General features: G+C 42.4%; 2 protein-coding genes across 5 annotated transcripts in view; one reads left to right on the forward strand and one right to left on the reverse strand.

The window, feature by feature from the left end:
• Window positions 1-824: 824 nt before the first annotated feature.
• Window positions 825-26,632, reverse strand: COMT (catechol-O-methyltransferase). Of its 4 annotated transcripts, none has more exons than XM_054172840.1 (5): window positions 26,522-26,632; window positions 9,012-9,294; window positions 6,504-6,697; window positions 4,524-4,655; window positions 825-2,064 (listed from the first exon to the last, which is right to left on the reverse strand). In XM_054172840.1, exons 2-5 carry the CDS (start codon window positions 9,292-9,294, stop codon window positions 1,885-1,887), a joined length of 789 nt encoding a protein of 262 aa, XP_054028815.1. In that variant the 5' UTR covers window positions 26,522-26,632; the 3' UTR covers window positions 825-1,884. The 4 variants fall into 4 exon arrangements, with proteins under 4 accessions (XP_054028815.1, XP_054028812.1, XP_054028814.1 ...); XM_054172837.1 differs by lacking the exon at window positions 26,522-26,632 and adding an exon at window positions 23,315-23,371; XM_054172839.1 differs by lacking the exon at window positions 26,522-26,632 and adding an exon at window positions 20,504-20,661.
• The window catches only part of TXNRD2 (thioredoxin reductase 2), a 29,697-nt gene continuing 28,682 nt past the window's right edge, over window positions 26,580-27,594 (forward strand). The window contains exon 1 of the mRNA XM_054172841.1: window positions 26,580-26,681. Within this exon, the coding sequence (XP_054028816.1) occupies window positions 26,606-26,681 (76 nt within the window). The 5' untranslated portion in view covers window positions 26,580-26,605. The remainder of the gene's footprint in view (window positions 26,682-27,594) is intronic.

Consider the following 27,594-nt stretch of genomic DNA (forward strand, 5'->3'; position numbering starts at 1 on the left):
AGGAGTGGCTGTTTAGGTACAAAGGTGTTTAGAGCTAGAAACAAAAGAGGATTCTTTGGAGTCATGACTTCAGGGGTACAGAAAAGAAAATAATCCTAGCTGACTGTATGTATCCCTCTTCTCTGGTGTGCTTCAGAAGCTTGTGTATGGCAGGAAATGGGCTTGAAGAGTGTTTTACTGCAAAGATTGCTTGGAATCACCCAAAGGACATTGGCCTAGTGACTTTGAACTGAGCCTGAATACTAAGGGAACGTGCTGCTAAGCAAGCCTACAGAATAAACCATTGGCTTACAGGGTGAGATGAGTGTGTTAGGTCTCAGTGTCTGCTCCTACACAGGTCAGCACAAAAGAGTCACAAGGGGCTACTTCTGCACAGTCTAATGCAGCACAGTAAATCTTGTGTCTCAGTGTGACAGGTTAAACTGTTACAGAAATTCTACTAATGTTGCTTTTCATGTCCTTGTGAAATGCACATGTTACAAGCTGGTTGGATCACCATGGTTTGCTTGGTCCATTTCTAAACTGCCTCTCTCACCACAGCCTGTTTTTTTCTGTACTGTGGCATAATTCTCTGCTTTGCTCATAGTTGGTGTCCTGGAGGTAAACCTTCTATAGCACACAGGCCAGGGTAGATATCACTTCAGTAAGGAGGGCTATAAAAGGAAGAAGTAGTTGAGACCAGGGCTGAAAGGTTCCATAATGGGAAAGATGAGAATGGTTATCCCCGATTTGCAGCCTGATTTTCAGCAGCTGGACCCTTCTGTGGCTGTCCCAAGGCTGGAAACCTCAGGTACACTGCAGAATTCATGGGAGGAGGGGAAAAAGGAAGTCAAGTGCCTGTTCCATTGATTTTTCACTTTTATTTATAAATGCCACCATCATTTCCTATAATCACAGCAGGACAGGTCAGGAAGTGCCAGTGGATTGTTGCAGTGTTCAGGTAAGTTAGAGACTTCAGATTTGGTTTTGTGTCTTCTCAGTGATAAGCCTCACTATTCATACAGTGTTTAGAACACTGAAGTTAACTGGGATGTGCAGGATCCACCTGGTCAGACCCATTCTCTATGGTCTTTATTGTTATACAGCATCTTAAACATACACAGCACTTCAGAGTAAGCAATTGCCCTGCCCCTAAAAGCATAAGCTATGTATATATACTATGAGGGATAAGTAAATGTGAGGGGATAAACAGCATCTTCCCAAGGTCTCTGATATTAGGTAGTTTCGATGTTCCTTTGTAAAGAGCCTACTCCTTCTGTTTTCTGTCACTATGTTTATTTTAACCTATTTACTACTTCAGTTTCCCCACCTCTACCAGGGCAAAATTTTACATGTTTGTCTTTCACAAAATTCTGGTTTATTTTCTTGTCACTTCATGGGTCAGCCTCCTTTCAGTGCATGCCCTTTTCTTTAGTTTGAGATAACTTGGTGGTCATTGTGCAAAAATGTGTCTGATACCATGCTGTAAGCCTTCACTCTATTAAGGAGTCATGCTAGTAAGGTAGCAAAATCAAGGCTCAAAATAGTCTTTTCTTGGTAACAATCAGTTTAGCTTGGGGACTCTCATCTTCAGAAGCTGCAGCAACTTTCTGCACCCTACCCTAAGCCAAACTGTGTTGTTCGGTGATGTGCTGGTGAAGGCAAGGCAATGTGCATCACCTTGGACTTGCTGAATTATGTGAAACAATGGCACAGCCCTACAAGCAGTTACCCTACTTACTCCTGACCTTGGTTTTCACCTGGTCTAAAATGACTCTCACTAGCACTTGCTTTAACTACAGGCTCCAAAATACAAAACCCCCCCAAATGTAAAGCGTGGACAAATTAACCTGTGCAGTTACATTGATGTCAATTAAAACAAAGGTTGAGTATTAATGGCTCCCTTTATCCCAAGAACACAGCCTTTTCCATAGCATCATCCACTTTCATATATTCCAGATGAGATGGGTAGTTAGTGCATTGGAAACGGGGGTTGCTGCGGATATATTTAAGGAACTCCGGAGCTCCTGGGACGATGACATTGTCAGCCAGCAGAACAGAGCCCTTCCTCAGCAAGTTGCATTCCTAGAAAGAAGAGAAATGGCTTCATGGTGGCTGTTCAGCAGACATTGGCTTCATTGTAATGTGCTTTCATGTTAACTATGTCATACTCAAGTGTCTGCTTCCAAAAACCCCTTTGTACTCTGGGTTTGGAGAGAAGAAAAGACCTGGGAGAAGCCGAGTAACTCTCTGATTCTTTGTGGTCATGTTTAATACACTGCCTTTGCCTTAGAGATGCTGATAATGCTTTGGGTTGGTCAGGTTCTGAAACAGCAACTCAAGTGCAGTTTGTTGCTCAGATTGTTCCCAACTATGTCTACACTGTGAGCAGCTTTCATGCCTGATGTTTGAAATAGTTTTAATGCCACATTAAAATGCTGTCGTAGCACCTAAGGTTCACCTGAGAGACTGGCACATACCAGTCTGCTGTGGCCAGTCTCAAGCTCCACACCTGCTAGATGAATAAGAGAGATCTTCTGCACTTGTTTATGCTTTCATCTTGTACAACTTTCTGCTGCATCCCTGAGGTGTTGGGCATGAAGCAGAGTTTGTGCACAATGAAGATCAGCTGGACAAATTTCCAATAAGGCATAATTAACTTGCAGTGTTCACTTCAAGTGCAATATTTATCCTCAGTTAACCCACAAACCTAATTTTTACTGGTACTTTTGAGTAGTAGAAGTTGCTTATCTGAGCTTGCCAGCTGTTTTCAAACAGTATGAAGTTAATGAGGCTGGTTGTTATCCTGTGTTTGTTTACAGGCAGCAGTAGGAGCCAAAATACAGGGTGGGTTTTGTTGCTCCCAGTATATTAGAGAAGTCCTCCATTGATGAGCACGCTGCAGAGACTGTTTAGCGTACTGCTCTTGCCTCTGGTGACTGAACACCAGTCAGCACAGTAGAAGCAATTTTAAAGACATTGCAACTATCCTCTAGTCTGCTGTGCAGCTTATGGAAACCTGGAAGGGACAACATCCTGCATATGCCACTGGTCATCAGGATTTCAGCTGCTCTTCAAGTCAGCATTCTCTAGAAGCGCATTGTAAGGAATGCTGTCTGGACCACTTTCAATGTATACTTAATATTCATCTTTCAGATACACTGCTCACATTGCAGGACAGGCCAACACTGGATGTTAGGAGGTTTGTAATGCCTGAGAAAACGTGGGGATCTTTTCTTCGTGGTTCCACTCTTTCAGGTTCTTTTTAAGCAAAGCAACTTGGTCACAGTTGCATCAGACTGACCACTGCGATGAAACTAAACTACCTGTTTGCTTTGGCTGTGTTGTGAAGGTCAACCTCCGATAAGGATGTGCTAGCTCTTCCCTGTGGAAAGAGCTCAGTCATCCTCACAATGCCACTTTAGAAGAAAGCATTCACTGGGTACAGAATGAGCATAGGGAGAGGGACCATTTTCTTCAGCTGTGGCTGGGTAAATTCAGTACTGGCTGTTCATAACTCCAAACAAATTTCCTTTTCAAACAGGTATCTGGAGGACAGGGCTGAAATTAGAAAGCAGGGGAGCCTGGATAAGAAAATTTTATCATAGTCCTCAAGCCAGCGTCTGGAAGTAGTTGGCTGTTTCTCAGTGTAAGAGGCAGCCTCAAAAAAACTGTTTGTGAAAAGAATAACTGGAAAATGACATTTCTGTACAAATAGTTAGGCAACTGTAGAAGATGTAATCAGCCTGCAGCTCCAAGCTGTGCTGACAGATAGAGATGTTGTGAATCTCTGTTATTTAACACTTGAAAATACATTCCTATCCAGAAGTCCTGCTGTAGTTACTTCACCTGTCACTGCTTACTGCTGTTACAGCCAGCTTGTTTTGCAGTGCTGCCACTAATGGGTAAGGAGGGTTGGGAAGAAACAGGTAGGATTTTTACACATCCAGGGCTGGAGATAATAGCTGGACAGCACTTCCCTAGCAAGTGCCTGGTTGGGGCAGTCTGCACTCCTCTGAAGGTTGCATTGCAGCCAGTTAATTAGATGGCATAAAGAGTCCCAGAAAGATGATACCCAGCTGTGATACCAAAAGAGCATTTCATCAATAGCACCTGCTGGCACCACAGAGCCTCACACACAGACACATCAAAAAGGATACTGAGGAAATTACAGAGAGGTGTAACTGGCATATGCAGGTCCTAAGTCTCACCTGCTCCTATGGTGAGGATGTTTTGGGGTCAAATGTTCTGGTTAGTGACCCAGACCATGCACTCCTCCAGCTGGGATTTTTACTGCAGATACATGTGTACAGGAAACAAAATGATTCAACATCATTTGCCAAGTCCTGAGCTATGTAGTGTCAGCAGTTGTCCCTAGCAAAAGTTTGGGATCCTGTCCCCCAAATCCTTTTTTTTCTTGGAAGGATTCTACTTGGGCTGCCATTCTTCATTTTACAGAGGATGGGGTCATCACAAAGAATATAGGTCTCAGAAATCAAGGCATTTCCTGCTTTACTTTTAAGACTGGAATTGTGCAAACTGACCTGAATCTGAATGGTGTCTGGTGTGTATCTGTCTTTCCAGTGGTCCAGGAAGACAAAATCCAGAGTATCCACTTCGTACTTTTTCTTCAGCTGGGGGATAATTTTGTCTGAAGGGCCTTCGAGGATTTTTACCTGAAATGCAAATCCATCTGATGAACTGTGAACCACTAAGAAAAAAACACATGCCCCTAGCTCATTTTAAATCCTGGCCAGACATCAGTGATCCTGTTTAGAGCTCAATATTGCCTCAGTTGAATTATTTCAACTGAGTTATGTTCCTGAATGTGGGTTTGGGTAGGGGTTTGGTTGTGTTCTTTTTAATAACAGCAGACAAAAGTGACCTGTTGTTTGTGTTGCATGGTGTGATTATTTGCTGGAAACATGTGAATCTCCTCTGGAAAACAATACTTTTAATTATTTTTTCAGTTACATCTCAAGTTGAATTTTGTAGTCCAAGGAAAGAAAAAAAACAAACAACCCAGGGAAAAGGTGGCTATAGTATGTAAAATTGATATGGCCAGCAGAGGGAGGAAGGCAGGACAAGAGGCTTCTCCATCTTCCTTAGAGGTTTATTGGCATAGGTACTGTCCAACTGAAAGAAGCAGGTGCACACTGATTTGTTAAGCAAACACCATATACTGTGAGCAAAGGACAGAAGTGGAAAGGAACTTCATCTGGTTTATGACTCAGGGCTGATCAGATTAAATCAGATGGGGAAAATGCAGTTTTAGATGTCACCAGGACTTCAGGTTCTGTTCAAGGAGTTAAGAAATGCATGAAAAGATCTCATGGTGGGATTTACTTCCTCCAGTTTTATTATCTGTGTTGAAATGAGTTGTGGAGTCACAGGGACAGGCACTTCTCAGACAGGAATCCCCTCACCTGCTGTAGATTCCTGCCTTGGGCTGAGATGGATTATAGACTGGAAATACCTGCATCTCAACCAACTGCACAGAGAAGACACCTCAGATTGCACAAAATTTAGGTGTGCCCATCTAGATTAGGGTAAGTACATCTCATCTGCAGTCCATTGCACATAATGCAACTGTTTCTTGTGAGCTTTTCTTAACAAATTAGATAATGGTTCATTTTTTCTATTGTACTCAGACTTGACACTGGTTTATGTACAGAAAACCAGTATTCTGGTCTAGCTTTTGAGAGGTAACATAGTACAGTCCTCAGCTGTGTACTGCTGTGAGAGGTCAGGGACTGTAGCTAGGCATAGATCTCATTAAATTAATGACTGTGGGTGAAAAAAAATACAACCACCACCACCAAAATATCAATGAAAAAACGCCTGATGGAATCCTAGAGAGGCTTCTGATTATCAGGAGAAGGAATCTGGGGGGCAGTCCTGCAGATGAATAATGGCAGTAAATCTAACCAACTTTGCAGCAGTGATTACTAATTTTATGAAAAGCACTGTGTGTGCTGGTGTCCTGCAACTATAACAAGTGAAATAACTGACTCTGGAACCTCCTTCCAGGCCTGTGTTATCCTTACAGTCACTGTGGGGTTTGAAAACAGCTCTCAGCAAATGGCAAAATGGCCTGTCTACCATACTAACCAGTGAACAGGGAGGAGACTGCACTGGAAGATGAAGCCTTTCAAAATGTTAAGGACATATGGATACATGTGATTGTTTCTGGTCTTGCCCCTCTGAATCTTCATCCTGACTCACATAGCAAAGAACTTCAGAGAACAGCCCTGACTGATTTGGTCACACACATCCTGACAAGCCTCAAACTCTACCCTGACTCTCAGCTGGGTCTGCATGATATTTGGACCCCTGACTGATGCAACAGAACTAACTTACACTGTATGTAGAACAGACAGTTAGCTTTTCCCTGCTGTAAAACCAGGCTGTCATACTTGCTTGACTAGTGAAAACCAAATACAGACTTATTGTTGTTTCTACAGATGAAGTCCTGCTCTCCATGTATTGCCCCCTCTTACCAACCAGACACCAATGGTATTTACCTTATCTTGTACTCCAGCAAACTCAATCATCTGTTTAGCTATGGCAGCAAATTCTGGGTTGAACTCCACAGTGAGGAGACGAGCTCCTGCCTTCAGCAGCCGAGCTATCCTAACTGCTGAGTAGCCACAGTAGGTTCCCAGCTCCAGTACAACTGATGGATTGACCTCTTCCACTGTCTTGTCCAGAATTAAACCTGAATAAAGTAGAAATAGGTTAATTTTTGACAAAATCAAACTGATTCCCATATAGAAGAGCAAGTTAGCAAGTCTGCATACTCAGGTGCTCAGGACATTCAAAAATTAAGGGTTGTTTCAAACTATATTCCTTATCCTCTGCAAAATGGCTTATCTGTGATCAAGCCAATCATGGGCATTCTAAGTCTGAAAATGCAAACTTTCAACTTAAAAAAATCCTCTTACTTATTTTCACAATATAAACATTTCTAAGTAAGGAAGTGCCTGAATTAACTAAGCTATTTATAGTGTTAACAAGGGGGAAATGCAATGCTTCTTTCTAAGAACTTACTGCAGAAACAAACCATATCTGTGAAATATTTAATTCCTGAATTTTCACAGAATCACCAAGGTTGGAAGAGACCTCAAAGATCATCGAGTCCAACCTGTCACCACAGACCTCATGACTAAACCATGGCACCAAGTGCCACGTCCAGTCCCCTCTTGAACACCTCCAGGGATGGTGACTCCACCACCTCCCTGGGCAGCACATTCCAATGGTGAATGACTCTCTCGGTGAAGAACTTTCTCCTCACCTCAAGCCTAAACCTCCCCTGATGCAGCTTGAGACTGTGTCCTCTTGTTCTGGTGCTGATTGCCTGGGAGAAGAGACCAACCCCCTCTTGGCTACAACCACCCTTCAGGTAATTGTAGACAGCAATAAGGTCTCCCCTGAGCCTCCTCTTCTCCAGGCTAAACAATCCCAGCTCCCTCAGCCTCTCCTCACAGGGCTGTGCTCAAGGTCTCTCCCCAGCCTTGTTGCCCTTCTCTGGACATGTTCAAGTGTCTCAATGTCCTTCTTAAATTAAGGGCCCCAGAACTGGACACAGTACTTAAGGTGTGGCCTAACCAATGCAGAGTACAGGGGCACAATGACTTCCCTGCTCCTGCTGCCCACACTATTCTTGATGCAGGCCAGGATGCCATTGGCCTTCTTGGCCACCTGGGCACACTGTGTTCATATTTAGTGGAAATGTTACATGCAGTAGTCTGACACAAAAAATTCTCATACCTAGGCACTTGTTTTTAAAGGGAAATATAAAAGACTAGTTATAAAACTGCTAAATATTTGGATTCACCAGATGAATTTAGGGGATGGAAAACCTGAGTCAAGTATTAACACCCAAAAGAATGTTCCCAAACAGAAGTGGCAGTTTACTATATTCAGTCCTTCTGAAGGATTTATTTGTGAGAAAATTGTCTCCTCTCACTTGTATGGCTAGAAACTAGTTAACTAACCTTAAAATGAATCTGAAGGGATTTTACTCAGCTCCACAGACTTTTCTCTGTGTAGATATATATTTCATTATGTCATATTTTCCTGGCTAGAATTTGTTTATGAATAGTTTTCTGATGATGCTTGCCTCTTGAGATCATGTGGTCACACTCAGAATCTTAGGAATTGAAGACACATTAATTTTGATGGCTCTTACCTGAGGGAAAGCCATCTTGTCCAAGCAAAACCAGAGTGACATTTTTCAGAATACAATCCCAAATGACTGATGTTTAGAGCTTTAAGAATTACTCCCCAGCCAGCACCTACTGTTCTGTTGCCTTAAGCAGCCCAGCTTAGGGGTATGCAGAGGAGCTAGTTTCACAAAATGTCCCCCTGACAGAGAAGCATTTTTATGGCAGTGCTTACAGTTGCATTTCATTAGCTGTATTAATCCCAGGCTAGGCAAATTTCCCCCTGCAATCTCCCAGCAAGAGGTACTTCATTGTCTGATTCACAAGGGAACATGCTAAGGTTTTGCCATTACAGTTTTTGGAAAAGATTGTCACTTTCCTGCAGCTAAGAAAAAAAATATATTTTGTCCAGGTATTTTCCTTTAGGAGGCAAGAATAGGACAATTACTGCTTTTGTGTACTGTGGATGGGATTTCTCCCTTCAACAGTAACTTAAAACTTATACAGAATGAGTATAGTTTTCAATGCTTCTTTTTCTGTTTACTATTTTTCACTTTGGGATCTGGAAGTACTTAAAGTATTATGGCTTAAGGCCACCCTGGATAGGAGCTGCAGTATAACACAACCCTAGATTTTTCCCATGAGTGGTCACAGCCCCAGTGCTGATCCTCTGATTTCCTGGATTACTGTCTGGATACCACTCCTCAAAGACATCTGCACAAGCATGCATTACTTTTACACAACTACTCTACTGTCCACAAGGCTGTTGTGCATATTTTTTTCTTCAGCAGACAGAAGTTACCATATGAATACAGTAAGATGTCCTGCACTACGGATCTTTCAAGTGCTGACCCTTGCTGCAATTACCTTTCTCACTGCCGACATTCATGGCCCACTCCTTCTCGGAGCAGTACTTATCTATAGTGTCCACCACACTACAGGGGTCTCCTCGGACTGCATTCTGCAGCACAAAATCCAAAATTCTCTGCTCTTTGCTCTGATTCATGATGAAATTGGTTATTTTCTCCCGGATTACTTCATTCCAGATAAGGGCAGCAGCTACGTTTTTCCTGATGAGCACCACAAAAAGCAGCAAAACGAAAAGCAGGAGGAAGACAATGAACAAAAGGACTGAAGAGCTCTCCAGCATCTGGAAGGAAAGAAAAAAACAGCCCAGGGTTAAGGTGGCACGGAAGAGAGCTCTCCTTTTGATAAATAGTAAGCTGAATAACTCACAACCCACCATACCGAGCAGGAATGCGCAGAGGTTTATTGTGGTATTGTCCAGAGTAGCTGAAAAAGATTCTCTGTCACTTGGTAATGGATGGTGCTTTGTGGCACTGCCTTTAGAAGGCAGTTTTACAGGCCCTCAACAAGCAGCTTAATGCTCTGGTCCCTTCCCCCACACAGCTGCTGCTCTTGGCTCTGAGCATGCCACTTGCACAAGGAGTCTCTCAGCATCACAACCCTTCTCACCGTTTTCCAAAAGACTTTAAATCTTAAATTAGAGCCAGTATGTGATCCTGCTCTCCTAATTTTTGAGCACTGGGAAACTTCTAAGATGGCCTGCTAGGAAAATATGGGATATCTTTGCCTTTTAATTTTGAGCACAGTATCAGCAGAGGCTGGGTGCCGATAGGCAACGCTCTGTTTCAAATCAGTCTGCAGGTCCTAAGCTACTACCTTGCATGCAGGCCTCTGCTAACACCTGCTCTCCCTGCACAATCGGCAGAGAAGCTGGGCTTGATGTCCCAGCAGGATTTGATCTGTCCAGTGCTGTAATAAAAGCATAACACGTGAAACTTCCTGAGGTTCTCGTCCTTCTCTCTATCAGAATGGTTTACAGGAGATAGTAGCCTACAGTAGCTCATAAAACCTTTGACGTGAGTCATCAATGTGCTCCTGTTCAGAACAAAAGAGACATTTCATTTGATGAAGTAGGGCTGTTTTCTCACTGCTTAGACAAACATAAAAACCAAATCCCTGAATCAGAGAAGAGCCCAGGCTCTTGACAGTGAGATGTAACAAAAAGGCTCACTGTGCTCCTTCGATGGGCCAGTTCAAATTATCTGATGGGATTATGCTTATTCTGCCTCTGAAATTCAGTGTCATAGCTGCAGGTGTGCAGAGTGGGTGGTGAAGTGCAGTGTCTGCAGGTGTGCAGAGTGGGTGGTGAAATGCAGTGTCTGCAGGTGTGCAGAGTGGGTGGTGTGTGTTTCTGTTTGAGAGTTTAGGGCATCTGAACCTAAAGCTCAGCAGATGGGATGCATGTCACTGTAGAGGTCAAGCAATAAATCCTGTCAAAGCCATTTACTCTGATGGATTTCAGACAAGCCAGGATACAGGAAGGTACATCTTCTTCCATGCAGGAGTCACAGCACAAAAGATCTGATAAAGAAAAGGTTCTTACAAGTAATTAATTGATTTGGCCTCTGTGAGGATGCCAAACTAAGAGCTGGGTTTTCCTGAGGAGTCTCTGCATGTGAAGCTCCTCTTGCACAGCTCAAAGCACACCTCATTTCTGATGGTGTAGCTTACAACACCTCCACTTTTTTACCTCTACTTCCCATAAACAGGGGCTGACAGTTGCACACCAGGAGGACAGCATGGTTGCAATATGCTGCAGTTAATATTGGGATGAATGAATGCCAAGTTCATTTGGTTTTTAGGTCTAATTAGACACTTGAATACAGGTCTAAAGGATTCTGAGCCAATTTCTAAACCTCAGCAGGGTGGCTTGAGTTGCAACGGGTTTTAAACTGTTCTTTTTAAAGAACAAGACACTCAACTCTTTCTAGTCTCCAAATCTTTTATTAAGTCTCTCTCTCTCTTCCAGATTGCTCAAAATGGTGAACAGCTTCCACTTGCACTTGTCTTAATGTTCTAGGAGGTCAGCAAAAGCGTTGCTTCAACAGGAGATACATCTTCACAATTTGGCCTAAATTGCCCAAGAGCAGAGGTAAAGGGGCTATATGATTAGGCAAATACTCCCCCACATCTCTTCCATCCCTTTTTGTTTGTTTTCCCCAAAACTGTCCCAAGAAAATACTCAATTTTATGGGTGGTCAGACCTTCCTTCTGCAGTGGGACTTGGCATGCATACATTACACACGGGAAAAATCTATCCCACTGCTTTAAATTGAATCATCATGCAGAAGACATTGAGAGTTCAGAAGATGACTGAGTTTCCATGGAGATATGTTCAACCTACAGTACAGCCTCTCTGTGTTCACCCATCCACTTAGCTCAGTTGCACAGCAAGTATGATTAGTTTGGAGCAGATAAAAGTCTGCTTCTCGTGCCATTAAGTAGTCACCAATGTTAATAGTTACCTTTAATGCTTTCCTTGCAAAGTCTGACCTGAGACATTTCCACTACCATTAGCACATGGAAAAGTGACTTCTTGGCTTTCTGAATTTTGTTTCTTAGCTAGTAAGAACCTGCTTCTTTACTTCAACAGGATCATGTAGGCCTGGATGTCAATTTTTCTCCTTTCCTTTTATGCACTGGTAGTTGTCCTGATCAGGCCCAATTGTCCTGACAGGCCAGATGGGGCTTCTGCTCTTTCTAGTTCTGCATTAGGATGTTCCACATTATCTGTCCATTAAGAACTTGAACTGGTCTATGAAAATATCATTAGTTTAACTGAAAAATTTTTCTCTGGCTTCAGTGGGTCTGTCTTCACTTGGCTTTCACAGCTTATTGATTGCATGGCCTTTGTTGATAGATTTGCATTACTGACGTAGTTGAGAAATAATTATTCTGCACTGCAATGAATGGATAGAGCCCAGAAACCATTTACTGACACCAGCAGGTATCTAACTAACCCTTCTGCCTCTGGACAAGGAAAACCATGTGAGCCCTGCATTCCCGTGACTCGCTTGGTGGCACTCCAGCTGTATTCAGGTCCCTCCAGAACTGAAGTTTGCATTCAGCATTATTTCAGACTACTGATAGACATAATCCTCTGGTTACAATGGATGCTTTGGCATCCTCTGAGTACAACTTACCACAGGCTGCTGCTTTGGCACTATGAGATTCTGCCAATATGTTTGGGGCTGCCCTTCAAAGACCTGGTGGGCAGCCAAAATGGATGCAGCTGCAGGATGAACTAGGTGGCATATTTTCCAAAGAACAGCTTTCCTCCTTTATTGCTTAGTGTAGATATGAGACCTGTTGGTCTGAGAAACAGGGAGAGAGAGCACGTGTAGGCAAACAGCCCCACCCCCTGTCCTGCAGGAATGGTGAGACTTCTTTTTCAGACAGGGAACAGACTGTGACGACTTCTTCATATGCCTTAACCAAAAGGACCTGCTGTACAAAGGCATGTAATGACAGGACAAGGAGTAGTGGCTTCAAACTGGAAGAAGCCACATTTAGATTAGGCATTAGAAAGAAATTCTTCACCATGAGAGTGGTGAGGCACTGGAACAGATTGCCCAGAGAAGCTGTGGAGGCTCCAACTCTGGAATTGTTCAAAGCCAGGTTGGAGGAGGCCTTGACCAACCTGGTCTAGTAGGAGGTGGCCCTGCCCATGGCAGGAGGGCTGGAAATAGATGATCTTTAAGCTCCTTTCCAACCCAAAGCATTCTATGATCCTATGACAGTAAAGCCCTGCTCCTTCATTTTCACATTGCTTCCCAGGCATAAAAGGGTGTGTCAGCAAAACAGATTTCCATTGTCTTATTTTCCCATGCTGCTATGGCTTCAGACACCAAAATTACAAGCCATCATGTGCTCAAATGCCCATGTATTGAAGAAGAACAGCATCTACATTGTCTGCAGCCTGTGAAATGCTATTTCTTAACGTGAATTCTACCATAGGAGCAGAGCCTCCACAGATCCTTAGAGGTTGCTCATAGGCAGCAAAAAGCTGTTTGGTTTTTTTTGTTTGGTTGGGGTTTTTTTATTCCCAGACAAGTTAACTTATTTTTGCTTTATCAAGGAATGTCTTTCAACTATTGGGAGTATTATTATTAATCCTGCAGAGCAACCCAGCACCTTCTTAAAGTGACAGCATGGACTGCTCTTAAAAAAGCTCCTTTAGGAGGCAATTATCCTGAAAACCACTTTCCAGAGAAGGTAACTTTTAAAAGGAGCAAATCAGACATATCCTGGGTTTCTTCTTTTCTTCTTTTATATTGTTTTTTAAACACAGTTGGTCTTTCAAAGTTTGTCCCTCTTATTTTCTGTCTTTTTAGATGTGAAAATAAATCTAGTGATAGCAGTGGGCTGTAAAAGCATACTGCCAAGAGCAAGATGCATCGGTGATGGTCATGCACCCAGAGGGGGGAAAAAGTCTGTACCAAAACCAGGTAATTTCTTTCATATTCTTAGCTGAAAAATATTTGTTATGAAAATTAAGTGCATAATTCCACCAATTTAAAACTACCACTACCTAAGAGACAGTCATGTTATGACAGCTTTAGAAAATGCAACTGCAATTTTAGCTTTAATGTGGATTCATGAGACTCATTAAATATGAAATAAAACTGAACTTGCACATAGCCAGCTTTCTCATAACCACTTATTACCATGCAGTCACTCTTGTTATTTAATGCTTGTACTGAGGTTCCAAATACACAGGTTAGCACTGCAACCTCCTCTGCGTGCTAGGAGCATCATGATAAAGTGAGGCTTCTCTTTGAAAGGTAAAATTTGAAGTGGAAAACAGTAGGCAAAATGAAAAATTCAGCAATGGAATAAAGAGAAAACTGGAGGGATAACACTATGGAAGGGAATGAATAACACCTATCACTAAGTCTGGGTTTGAGAAGACAGGGTTTAAAAGAAAACATATTAAAATTTCATGCCCAAACCTGTCAAAGTACTGATGAGAGCCTTTCCAAAGCACTGGGTTATTTTCTTACACATCTAATCTTACTCATTTTGGCAGGTTTCATAAGACCAGATCATAACTTGATAATGCAGTTCAGCAGTTTTCCCCTGATGCAAACCATAATCAAACAATCAGCACTGGAATGGGAGTATACTTGTTTCAGCTACAGAGATTTTTAAGAGACACTTTCAAACCAAGAAGCAAACACAAATGGTGAGAATCTGCTGCCCCAACTCATATGCCCTTGAAGATAAAATACCTAAGGCATTCCAGTGGCTATAAAAGAATCCTCAAGAGACTGGCTCAGACTTGGGGATTTATTATTGTGCCAATAGTTGTCATATTTGAGGATTCAACACCCCCTTACTATTATATGATCTCCAGCCTTTCTAAAAACAAAAATGCCCATGGGATGGAGCACAAAACAATAGACCCTGTTCTTTATTCTTTCACAGGTGACTCCAGACTTTTGACCAAAGGTTACAGTAAGAATCCTTCAGTAAGTAAAATTTTCCAAATACTGTTAAAAACCAATTTGTCCTAGAATCCCCCTGAGTGAAAAAAAATGAAAACAATTGGTAACATCAATTTTTAAGGTAACTCTGAGTAACTAGAGTAATTCAAACTGAGATTTTTCATAGAGTTTTTATGAAACACTGAGAAAGTTGTCATAACATTGTTAGAGGAAGGTGTATGGAGATTTGAGCTGAACTACTGATTGCTACTGTTTCTCTCCCAGATTCCAAAACAACCTCCCTCTGCTAACAACTGGTATTTACTAAGAAGAAAAAAAAGGCATGATGAAGGTAAGCACCTTTAAATGGTCCTGAGTTTTAATAACCATTATTTTTTAGTGAATTAAAAAGTATCAAATGTTATTTAACTATTCTGAAACTGATTTCATTATGATATGAGTAGTTAAGAAACCCTCATTTCCTTACAGATGCAAAAATAAGAGGTGACAGACATTAAAATACTTGGGAGATTCAAAACTGTTGGACAGAAAATTTTTCTGAGCAAGGCAAATCCTTATCAGCCTAATTACAGAACCTCTCATTAAAATTTTAGCTTGGATAAACTGATATTGCTTTGCTTTGTAATGAAAATGAGGTCCCAAACATGGTCACACACAAAAACATCTCTTCTATAAAAAACAGCAGGTACATTGGACTGCTGTTCTCTAGGACTGGAGTAAAAGTGAAACCTTGTGATCCTGAGCCAGTAGATTTACATTTGAGGCTCATTTTGGCAGTATTTTTCTGATCTGATCTTGGCTGACCTGTCTTACCCACACCTTTGTTGCCACAAGATTAAGTTAAAGTTACTGCTACTTTCCAGGTGTTGTGAAGCAGAGTTCATCTTTGCCAGGCAAGTCCCTGCTACGTGTAGATGAATAACACCTGAGAAAAGGCAAAGTGATTCTATCTGCATTAATTGAAGAGAACAATCTTGAGATACCAAGACAGGAAACACCTGTGTGATGTTATTGTTCTTCAGCTGATGAGCAACAGGGGAAATGTGGAGACAAGTAGTGCTTCAGACACTTTCCTTACGTGATTTTAGTCTGAAGACACACCAGGCCTTTGAGGAAAGACCATGTCGCTTCCAATCTTGCTACACTTTTTCATTCACTTAATCTAACTTCCAAGTACTGGTTGCTTAAGAGTTTATTTTGAGTCTCCAACCATTCAAACACTACTTTAGCATGATGATGTTAAAGGGTTTAGAATCTAATTTAGACTTCACTAGCTCACACAACTTGGTGAATGGGAGGTGCTTGGTAAATTTATACCGTTCAACCTTTCGTCACAGGAGAATCTCTCCACGGTCTGATGGTAGAAATGGTCTACAACAGTAGAGTGCCTGGGGACAACAAGGCCTAACTCATTGAAGGGACACTCCCTGCTGCTCAGTCTGCAGAGAGAAGAATGCAATAAAACAGTTTTCTAGAGGTTTTTACAAAGCCCATACAAGTGAACAGACTAAACCCTCCTGTTTGAAGGAGGTAGTTGTACCCTCTTTTTAGAAAAGGGTTAAAAAGTCCAAACTCTTTAAAAGCTTGTGCTGAAATTATGCCTTTAAGTATTTCATGCACTAAAAGTATGCAGATGATTTGCTTATTAGTAAGGACAAATGAGCTGTGTAAGGAGCACTGCAAAAACAATGCAGAAGAGTCAGCACATTTTTACACATATTTTAACAATGCCTCTTGCTCTGCATTGAGCCAGAGAAGATCTGCATTGTGCTATGACTGTGACTGGTTCCTGGCTCTTTGTCCTGTGCTGTCTTGGATGAGGCCATCTCTGGTTTGTGGTATTTTGTTTTTCTTGATCTTTTCCCAGACCAAGAAAGGCAGAGTATTTTGATCAGAAAGTCTGAACTAAATTCTGCCAAGCATACTTTACCCCATTGCTCTAGGCAACACAATCCAACAGCTTCAGATTTTAGTACTTTTAAAGATTGAAAAAAAAAACCCACAACTATTTTTACCTCCTATTCTGTTGTTATTGATCAGGCATTTTCAAACATGTGCAAGACTCAAGAATAATCAGCATACTGCCAAATGTGAAGAACTTGTATTTCAGTGGAAACACAGCCCAGGAATTTGACATTCAGATTTTCCACTGACATCATAAAAACAAGCTGAACAGACTTTATATAATTTTTCACTAAGTATTTCTTGCATGCAATCTCAGTTTCCCTCTTCCTAGTTTGTTTTTTTCAAACTACAACAATTTCACTTCATTACCATGACTATAAAAATTCAGACTTCTATAAAAGCAGAGTTCTGATGATTTCCCACCCATCCCTTAGGCCTTTTGTCTTTTCTTCTTCCCTTTTCTCAAGTTGAAAGGAAACAAATACAGGTTGTTTCTTCCTGAATAAAAGGAAAAGAACAGAAAAGTGCCTATTGCCTACTAGGGAGCCTCATCAACTAAGCTTCATACAGATGTTTTAATCCATTTTCCCCAGAAAGATTTCAATTAGGATAATTAATACTCACTTGAAACTTGCTTCACGGTAGCCATTGTCTAAGTGGTATTGCATGCTATCAGCCAAAGGTTTATATAATGGTTATTTCCCCCCTAAAGAAGAAGGTTTACAATAAAATGGCCACACAGGCTGTGGATCTTGTAGTGTTCTCATCCAGACTGGCCTAGTGAGCACACTGAATGATTAAAGAGAAAGTCTGAGGCAAGAGAATTCTTCAAGGATAAGAGATGCACTTTTACCAGGCCTCAAGCAGACAGCTTTTCAGGAATAAAATCCTTTCAGGTACCCCCAGGAAGTATTCTTTTCTCATAGTCCTTATTCCCACTCCAGAACTCTAGATGGTTTTGTAGTATTTGTACTAGTGTTTGAGGCCAGTGGTTGGCATAGCTCAGCTGAATTGTACAAATCCCACCTGGGATGCTAAAAGGAGAAAGTGCTCTGCCCTGTCAGCACACTAGGAGCTGTGAAAAGTTTTTTCAGCTGAGATTTTAATGTTCCCCAGGAAGGTAAAACAAGCTTCCGTTGAATGGTTTTGTCCCAGTTTGAGGTAGGGAGAAAGGGTGGGAAATAGATAGTCCAAAATGGCTAGTTGTCCTCAGCATAATCACCTGTGAGAGACCCTATTTCACATTGTGTCTTTATATGACAAAGATCAAGGGCTGAATCCTCGGTGTCCCAAATCCCCACTGTGTGGTCCTGCCCTGCTTCCCAGGCTACCAGATAATCTAGTATCAATCTCTCTGTCTCCCAGCAGAGCTTTCTGTTCTCCACAAGCTGCTCTTCAGGCTGGGGGAGCACACACCAAAACTTGGCTGTAAGGACACCCACTGAGGGACCTGAAAGAGTGGCAAGGAAATTACTGCTGAAATGTTGGCTTATTTCTATGGAAATGAACAGCTCTAACAGGCCAGGCAAAGTGGGATCCACCACAGCACACCAGGCAACCAAAGCATTGTGTGGGAAGAAGAAGCCTAACTGAGACAGAACAGGACATGAGAGCTTGGTCTCAGATCCCGAGCGAATGCCTTCCCCAGAGAAGGAGCTGGAGTGGGCACAGAGGGTCTCTTACTTAAGCTAGAAACTGCTTTCTGTGAAAACCCTCCTGAGAGAGTTTTAGGAAAACTAGTACAGATGGCCTCACACATTAATATCTGGTTTCAACAAGTGCTGCCAAAATTATGTTTTTTCAGAAAATTCCCAGTCAGTTCTAATTCCAGTGATCCTGAAAGAATGCTAAAAGACAACACTGTGGGACTGGCAGAGACAAACCCGATACCAGCTGCGGGCTGCTAAGAAATATTGCTAAACTTGAGCGACAAGTAAATAGTTAGCAGTGTTAATGTGGTTAAATTCTTTTTCCACTGATGCAAACTAAAGTTGTGCATCAGGAAAATTTTCCTTTTTTTTAAAATGTTTAAACAGTGCTGTGCAAATGCATGAAAGGCTCAACCTGAGAGCTTTGTTAGAGCAGTCCGTGGCTGAGCAAGCAGAAAAAAAGTGAGCTTAACCACAGAGACCAAGTAAAGGCTGCTTATGGAGGTCACTGATACGGCAGGCAGTTGGTAGTATTGGTAAATAGCAGGTTGTTTTTAAAGGACAGAAGGTAAGGAATGTCCATAAAGGGCTTCCAAAAGGTGCTTTCTAAGTAGCAACAGGGCTAGCAAGCTGAAGTACTAGCTTTTTCTATGTTCTTCACAGACATTTTGCTGTAGCAGAACTCCCTCTTGAGAATGAAAACCTCCATAAAATACAGCTGCAGGCAACACATTTATAAAAGCAGCAATTCAGTCAAATATGACTGAACTGAAGCTTGACTTGCACTCAGCCTTTTCTTGAATACAAATGAGTCCCAAATTCCAGCATACTTACAACTATAAATTACATTTTCAATTCAGTCAGGGTTATCTCATCTCACTTCTCTCAACTGTCAAGGTTTACAATACAGTGCAAATGCATTACACACAAACATGTCCTACTCTTTCTCTGTGAAAGCTGCTGCTGCCCACGGACTGGCTTCGTGACAATGAGTACCAGTCAGGCTGTGGAAAACACCACTTTCATATTCACCACTGTTTAGAATAGTGACATTATCTAAGCTAACAAAGCATGTCAAGTCTGAGAAATAAGAAAATATAAATGTGTACCTTTCCCAGTACAGCAGAAGCTGTTCTCTCCAATCTTTTCCTGTGCTGCTCTGATGTGGATTTTACAGAATAAGAGTCCAAGAGCCTGCAGTATTCAGTCACATTCGATCACATCACAGGAATAGCTTATCAGTTCTGTCACACAGACTCTAAAAGGAGCGGTGTCCTTTTCCCCAACTCCTCCTTTCACAGATTTCTGCACTCCTTAAAGGTGCTCAGTGCTCTAATAACCTTAGAGAAAGCTATTCATCTGTCCCCTAATGACAGTGTTCTTGTTACTTAGTTACAGCACAGTGAATGCTGACAAAGTCAGGTATGAGCCAAATCTGTGCTCAGTGTAAATGCACTCTGTTCAATCAAGCAACTCCAGGAATGAATTTGGCCCAAGGGATTTACTTCTTTCTTCAGCTCAGACGTGGCATGCTACAGCCAGTGCAGAAGTTGTAGAAACAAGACCTAGGCATGTGGACTAAATATAGCTTGCTGCTGGAAGGAGGGGAGGTACATCTAGCAAATTGCTTAACACCAACTACAGAAGGAGGTGCAATCAATACATTATATATAGTACACTTGAATTTTTATGGCTTCTAGTTGGAAAAATATTCTGCTACAAATAGCTCTAAGATAAAAGGAGAGGCTTATTATAATAAACCTTGTTGTCGGCTTGACTGTCTATCTTGTTTCCTTCAAGGTGGAAACAATATAATCAAGCTGCAATTAAATTATACTGTAAAAGATAAGAAAAACCAAAATCCACACCATGTGGTAGTAGTTCTTTGCTGTAGTCTCATTATTTAGTCTGCAAATGTTTGAAGCTCTAGCCTAGAAACTTTGTAGAGATTCAAAGAAAGGGTTTGTATCGAAAGTGGCAGAAAGAACTGAAAGCAGGCTTTGTCACATGAGCAGGGAGGCCCTTGAAAAAATTAGGGACTACATGAGAGCATGACAAGAGAAGAATAAAAACGTTTAAGTGGATGAATTGAATAAAGAATTGGGGAGGGAGGGGGGTGGAGAAAGGTAGGTGGGTGCAGATCAAAGTGGTTTTAGTAACTCCAAACAAAACATAACTAAGACCCTGCAATATAGCACAGTACCTAATGTCAATACAGGGTACCTCTGAAGTATCTCTTCCATGTATAACAGAGCTTAAGCTCAACAAATATTTTCTTATAATCCAGACATCAAGCAGAACAAAGAATGAAATAAGCAATACTGCACTCCAGCTTCACTGACAGTAATTTCCTGTCTGGTCAAAAGCTGGTTGTGACAGGTTGTGTCTGTATGATCCCTGACACCACTCTGTTAAAATTAGCTGAGAATTTCTTTTATTGGTGGGCTGTAGAGGAAAAAGCTTAAAACAGTAAAACATTCTATGCACTAACCTGGTTCTGTAAGCATACAGCTATCCTTTGGAGAGGTCCTTGGAGTTAACTACAGCTAGTTGTGAAATGGTGGGTGGAATCGGCCCAGCTTCTGCTTAGCAACATAAATTAGCGCCAAGATTTACCAGCTTGAGCAGCATCCCATGACAACATTTCTAAAGGACTTCCAGCTTTGAGCTGAATCATATTCTTCAGGCTAGAAGCATGGGAGGAGCAAACTTGCTTCTGCCTGCCCACAACTGTTTACTTGTACAATAAAAGCTATGCCTGCAAAGTAACCCTTTCTGTTGTCTAGATACTTCACTACACATGTAAAAATGGTGCATGGCAATAACTGCAAATTAGATAAAGTCAGAGGTTCACTTAGTTAAACCACCCAGACTGTGTGATAGTGTCTAGTCTCTGTAAATTGCTTCCAGATTAATAGAAAGCTAAGATCTTATAATACGTTATTACAGGATATTCTTCCTCCAAAGCAAAAGTAGGTTTGGCAGGCTGTTAGACATTGGCTTACCCTTCCTTAAATGCACCCTTTTGCTCAAGACAGGGCCAGTTTAGGTGTGGATTTTACTACCATAGTAAGAATGCTGCAAATTTGAGAGTGTACACCTGTATACACTATTCACATCACTTACCCTTCTCTGGATAGTAAAATTTTACCCCAATATCAACACATGCAGGTTAGAGAACTGTGGTAAGTAAACACAATTTGTATGTAGAGACAAGATCTTAACAGATGGTTCTGGTATTGCAGAACATCAGGATAGTGCTTTCACAGGGCACATCTGTGGGAAGATGTAGACCCAGGATGCCTTAGCTTGGGAGCAACATCACATGAATGGCAATGGGTCAAGGTAACTGGCGAGTTCACTGACTCACTTTGACAGATACAGAATTAAGCTCAGATTTGTCTGCACAAAGTTGAGCAGCCTTGCTCATGTACAGAGCTCCCAGTCTCGAATGGAGACTCCACAGCTGCAATCACATAATGCATTGTGGCAGTGCTATCCCCACTTGCTGTGCCTAGCACGAAGCTAAAGCTTTCTCAGTAAATCCATGCCTGGCATAACAACAAATGGCATTCCCTTCTTCTAATAATCCTGGCCAAAGTCTGGTTTTTAAAAGCCTAAACAAAGGGAGACAGGAGAGCTAGCACATTACCATAAACCCTACAGATCATGTGAAACACTGAGTGGAAGAAAATTCTTTTGAGCTTGCATTTTCAGAACAGCAGGAGGGATTTTCTTTTATGTGAATTTGCTGGTTTCAACAGTCAAATTAGTTTCTCTTGCTGTAAAACATGCAAAAGAGGAATTTTAAGAAAGGAAGCAGAAATGAATCAGGAAACTGCCTGGAGGTATCTAAAATAGAAAACAGCTAAAAGGGAAGAAAGATGGCCAGCAGAGTTGTGCTCTAACATTTAACAAATTATTCAAGCTGTTAGACTATTTTGTGTTTACTGTGCATCTTAAAGGTTATCACATAGACTAACAAAACTTCCTGGTTTCAAAGACTTTTAACTCCTCATGAAAACTCTGCAGCTCTCTTAAGTCTAGCACATTTCTGTCTTCCCCCCCCCCAACACACACTTTTTGGGGAATATATGTTGAAGCATTTTAATGAAATTAAAAATTGGTTTTACTTGAAGCTTCACCTGTTTCTGCTGGGTTTTCCCTCACTTGCAATCAATTCGCTGCTTGAGACAAATTATGAACAGAAGATTGTGTGTTCAGGAAGGAATAAAATAGCATAGATCAAATCCTAAACAACAGCAAGTCTTCCTCTCAGACAAATGTCTGAAAATGCAAAAAAGCAAAGGTAGAAATAGCAACAAAGCTGAAATATGAACCCATTTCTGGTTGTTTATGAACTTAGGCACAAATGTCTAGCAGAGGAAGCGGTTATCTGAAGGATGTATTCTTTGTAACAAGATGTCCTTTGGGGGCACTTGGCAAACGTTAGAATGGTTGTTTTTCTTTTAGAATCACATTTTAGAATTAAATTTAAATTATGACCTAATTTAAAGTTATTCTATGAGATGTGTACTTTTCTTACCTTTCTTTTAGATACATTTACAGACCTTGCATAAGAAACTATGCTAATGGGATACATTTGTCCCAACCTAACAAAACATTGTAAACTTTTTAGACTTCACATAGAAATCTGATCACAACCTTGATCTCACAAACCAAAATTAGTCATTTCTTCTCTTATCAGTTTGACTTAACACTCCTCAAGACTGATTGGTCAAAGCTCTTAAAGGCAGATATCAAAAATGCAGAGAAATACAACAGAATTTGATTGTAAACAGGCAGCCACAGATTCCTTCATGCCTATGCCCAACAAAAAGTAATATAAGCAAATTCTCGCTAGACAAGTCAGTTAAGAAGCCTCAAATGGAAGTGGTAAAAATACTTCTCTACTTTACCTAGGATCTCTCTCTTCAAACAAGGGTCCTTGTCAGCAGAACTCCCAAGTTAGAACACTATCCATATATCTAGCAATTTGAATCATAAGAGTGTTTTACCTTGCTTTGAAAAAAAAGCTGGTAACCACCCCTCCTCTCCTGCTACCCTTTATTCTGTCCTCTCTGTAGCGCTGGGATACAGTTCTCTCAATTGCCAGGGTCTGTATCACTACTTCCACTTTAGTGTTCACTGCCTGGCATGCCTTTCTTCCACATGCTCTGTATTTCCCTCCTCCTTCATACTTAGAACATTATACTACACACTAGCAGAGGAACAAGGAAAACGACAACAAAAAAAATGCAATCAACAAGAAGAGAGCTGGTAAGAAACCGAAATATCCTACCTAATGCAGAGACCTCTTAGTTGGAACAGCCACTGATCCAGTACAGTTCAGTGACACTTAATAAATTATTCATTAGGTCATGCCACAAAATACAACCTATGACATATTCCATTTCCCACCCCACCCACTGAACCAGAAATACTGTGATGACTTCCAAGATGGTATCTACCTGACACGTCTCTTCTTTCCCCTCTAATCTGAGAATGTAAGACACAAAGCAAACCATGCCTGACAAACAGGAAAGACAAGAAGATGTGCTTGAAAAGTCAAAATTTCTAAACTGTTAGGTAGAAGAGGTATTTGGTCCTGCTTGTCCTCAAGAGGAAGAATTCAACTAAGCCATTGACAAACAGTAACAGTAACAAACAGTATTTCAGATGATCAGGGAAAAGTACAGAATTCCAAACTGTCCTTTCAATAAATTCAAAAGATGAAAATCTGCCCATTGACAGAACTAATGAATGCCTTACATACCCCCTATTTCTGTTGAATGGATTTACATACATTTCTGAATCATACTACGGTGGTGTTTCCTTTGTCTTTTTCATACCACACTGTTTACAGTGCATCGAATAACCATCTCCCCCTGGAAGTAAACCAAACCACATCGAAGGCACTAAGTCAATTTATGACTTTAAATACAACTAGCTAAACCTGACAAAATTCTGTGGAGATGTGCTGTTCACTCTGATAACTATCTTGTAAGCAGGGTGGTTTTTAATCCCAAGATTTGAAAAAACAAGCTTTCACTGCAGAAACACGATGTTTCATGTAAATGATTCCTGATACTAGACTGTATTTGCCACTGAAGGACTTAATGCTTGCATTCTTAAAAGAAATTAAGATATCTTATATGTTAAAATAAGATTTATCACTCATTATTCAGATAACACTAACCACAAAAGAATTAAAATAAAGAGTACAAAGCTATAGGAGATGAGCCAAAGACACATTAGAAACCACACCTGATAACCAGAATATGTCTCAGGTCCCCAGGAAAGACTTTTGAAGTGCAGCAAGACACACCTGCTCAGTGCTGATTGCACCAACTAGGAGTGGCTAATGTGATAGCCACTTACTGATATTGTCATCACGGGTAGAACCTACTCGTCACTGCTAATTATTTGCCTCTACCAGACTCAATAATCAGGCTTGTGAGAATGTACAAGAGCAAGTGGATCAGCATTACACACACTGCCTTTGTACTTTCTTCTGAAGACAGCAGTGCTGATGGGAAAGCCCCAGCCTGTGGGAATGTACAGTGCTTCATCACTAGCTGTGAGATACAGCCAGAGGGCTGGTGACATCCCAGCTTCACATGGTTTGCCAGTGGCACTGCAGCAGCTAGGGATAGTTATGGTTCCTTGATGATTTAAGTAGGATGCTAAGGGAAACCAACTGAATCGCTTTTGAGATAGAAAAGAGAGGGTGTGTGCTGATGTACAAATACTTAAACTGAAATCTCACTACTGCTGTGTAGGCTGTGGCTCACTTAGGCTCTGAGCTTTAAAATAATAAAAGCAATCAATGGCTACTTGGCCAAGATCCTACCCTTACAAGAGCTGAGAAGCATCACTCCAAATTTATCAATTCTTAAATTGCTACGGTAGGTGCTGTTTAAAGGTAATATTTTCTAACAGCATTGTTATATTTAAGACTTTTCCTTATTACAAAATACCATAATGCTGCAGGGACATAAACTTGTTTTGTGTTTGGGGAGATTCAATTCTGTCTTTGATCCCGCATGTCTGAACTAAATGTTGTGTGAACAGCAGATGCCTAATGCTGCTTGAGTCAGCCTGGGATAGTGGCTAAAATGAACAGCTAAAATAACTTTGCATGCATACACCTGAAAATCATAAATGATTGGCATCTGAATGTGTTTGAAGTTTCTTTAATTAAAGGTCTCTCACTACACTCTAGTGATTTACTGATTAGTGCTGCAGGAGGCTACAAGAGAGACATCAATCCATTTACTGAAGTGATAGTAAGGAACCGTTGATTCATGTGTTTTCAAACATTAATAGTCTTTTTAAATAAAATTAATCAGACCTAGAATGGAGGTTACGTTAGTTCCACAAAACTTTTCTTTGGAGCATTTTAATTTCCTGCCATTTCTCTCCTCGACTCTGGCCCAGATAATTGATGGTTTCTGACACAAAATGGTGGGATGCTGCCCCCTGGTGATGCTGCTTTCTTGCTGCGGGGTCAGCTGAACCGTGACTGCCTGGAGCTAGTTTCTGTCCCCCAAGAAAAAGCAGCTGATTTTGTCCCAGACTCTGATTTGGCTATGGTTGTATTCATTACATGATGACTCGCTACATACAGCTGCAGGCAGGGTCACTGCCATGCCTGAGTAAAGGCCAAGAGCACTTAGTTTTGATCGACGCCTGCTCTGAGGCCTTTTACCCTAAGCTGCCAGAACACATTACAAGCATTAACTCTCACAACTCTCATCCCAAGTAAGTCAGCAACATCACTCTTGTTTAATGAATGGAAGCACAGGGATAGGAAACACAACTGATGGCTGCAAAGCATCAGAGGTGCTCCAACGGATCATCCTGTGCAGGTATCTGTACCACAGCAGTTAAACCAGGTGTTACAGCTGTTTCTGTTGGTCTTGCTCACTGACCTGTGCAGCACCGCCCAGCTCCACCATTTCAGCTGAGGCAGCCCTCCTCTTCTCTCTGATACCCTAACACCAGCTCCCAAGGCTGAATCCATCTTGGCCACGGGAATCCAAAGCAACATCATGTACTGCTTCTAATACCTCACAGAAGGGAGAGGCTTTATTCAAACCACCTTCTCAGAGGCTTTCAACTTTCAGTCTGTGACAGCCCATCCCTCACCCTCTCTGACAAGGGGATGTGGGGTTTCACAGGGGATAAACAGGGCTCTGAGTATCGATAACGGTTCTGAGGAGTCATCACGTTCCTCTTCTTTCCCAAAAGGTTTTTCCCGAACCCCTTTAGCAGCAGCATCTCGGGAGGAAGCCAGTCAAACAAAGCGTGGGGTTTTTTTTCCCCTCCCAAACGTCTGATTTTAACGCAAACGCGCGTCTCGAACGCCAGGCCTGTGCCAGGCCTCTCGCAGCGGCTGCCGCCCTCAATAGCGCGCACCGGGCGGGCATCGCGCCCGCACCTGCCGCGCGACAATCTTCGCGCCTCGCCCCCCCGGGGCCCTCACGGGGCTTCAGCCCTCACCGACCCGGTGTCGTCACCCTCCAGTCAGGCGCTGCTCGGCCACCTCGCAGGGGTCCTGGCTCGGCGCGGAGGTCCTGTGCCGTACAGCATGGCGGCGCTGTGGCGGAGGCGGGAGCCTCTCCAGGGAGTGTCGCGGCTGTACCGTGCGGTGCGAGCCCTTTCAGGTATAGGATGCCCGCTGGGCTCGGGCCTGGCGGGGGCCGTGCCTCTGCCCTTCCTGGCGGGAAGCGGACTGTCCTCTCCAGCCCCCACAAAAAGCATCAGGGGAGGATCCCGAGCTCTTCCCACCACCTGCACAGTGGGAAAAGGCCCGCGCGCGCCTTACTTGAGCGCCCGCTGTGGGGATCAGAGATCGCAGCCCTCCATGGGGGCGTCATTCTCCCCAGAGCGGTTAGGCGTAGGGAGGGTGGTGGGCTGCCGCCATCCGGAACGGGTTTCGGAGCGCCCTTCGCCTCAGTACCTTTCTAGGAGCCCGTCCTTCCGCCCTACGTTTCTGGGGGGTCCCGGGTGGCAGCTAGCTATGAAGCGGACAAGGCCGCCTGTGTCCCTGCGGTGGGGCCCTCCGGAGAAGTACCGGGACAGCCCGGGAGGCAGCCAAACCTTTCCTCTAGGCTTGACTCAAGCGGCTGGGGGCTATCAGTCATCCTAGTCCGCCTAGCCACTCCGAACTGCTAAGAAAAGTCTCCCCACTGTACAGTGGCACAGCTGGCGTCAGCTCCTGACTGCCCTCCCTGAACCGCTGACAACTCTCCCTACAGGGATTGTCCCGATGCCTTTGCTAAGAAACGAGTTATTACTCACCTGTGCACTTCTGCTACTTCAAAACTGCACTAGGAGACGGCTGATCTGTGGGGAGGCTGACGTAGCAAAAAGGGGCCAACTTCCTTCTGACTGCTCCACCACGACCCTGCAAAGCCTGTATTTCAGTTGTAGCTTTACAAGGTGTCTCCACTGAAAAGCTTTCATATAGAGCTTTCTGCTTGTAATGCAGAGATAGAAGATCTATACTGGATTCCAGTTGTAACTAACCATGCAAAAGAGCTTGGGACACTGAGTGACAAACAAACCAACCAAACA

Source organism: Dryobates pubescens, chromosome 25 (genome assembly GCF_014839835.1).
Source record: "Dryobates pubescens isolate bDryPub1 chromosome 25, bDryPub1.pri, whole genome shotgun sequence".
Lineage (NCBI taxonomy): Eukaryota > Metazoa > Chordata > Aves > Piciformes > Picidae > Dryobates > Dryobates pubescens.

What these genes read in the sequence shown, in the direction of transcription:
- COMT (XM_054172840.1), bottom strand. Translation starts at nt 9,294, where the DNA reads ATGCTGGAGAGCTCTTCAGTCCTTTTGTTCATTGTCTTCCTCCTGCTT. An exon ending in GAATGTCGGCAGTGAGAAAG is followed by an intron (nt 6,698 to 9,011) that starts GTAATTGCAGCA and finishes TACTTTATTCAG; the next exon opens with GTTTAATTCTGGACAAGACA. An exon ending in TTGCTGGAGTACAAGATAAG is followed by an intron (nt 4,656 to 6,503) that starts GTAAATACCATT and finishes TTTGCATTTCAG; the next exon opens with GTAAAAATCCTCGAAGGCCC.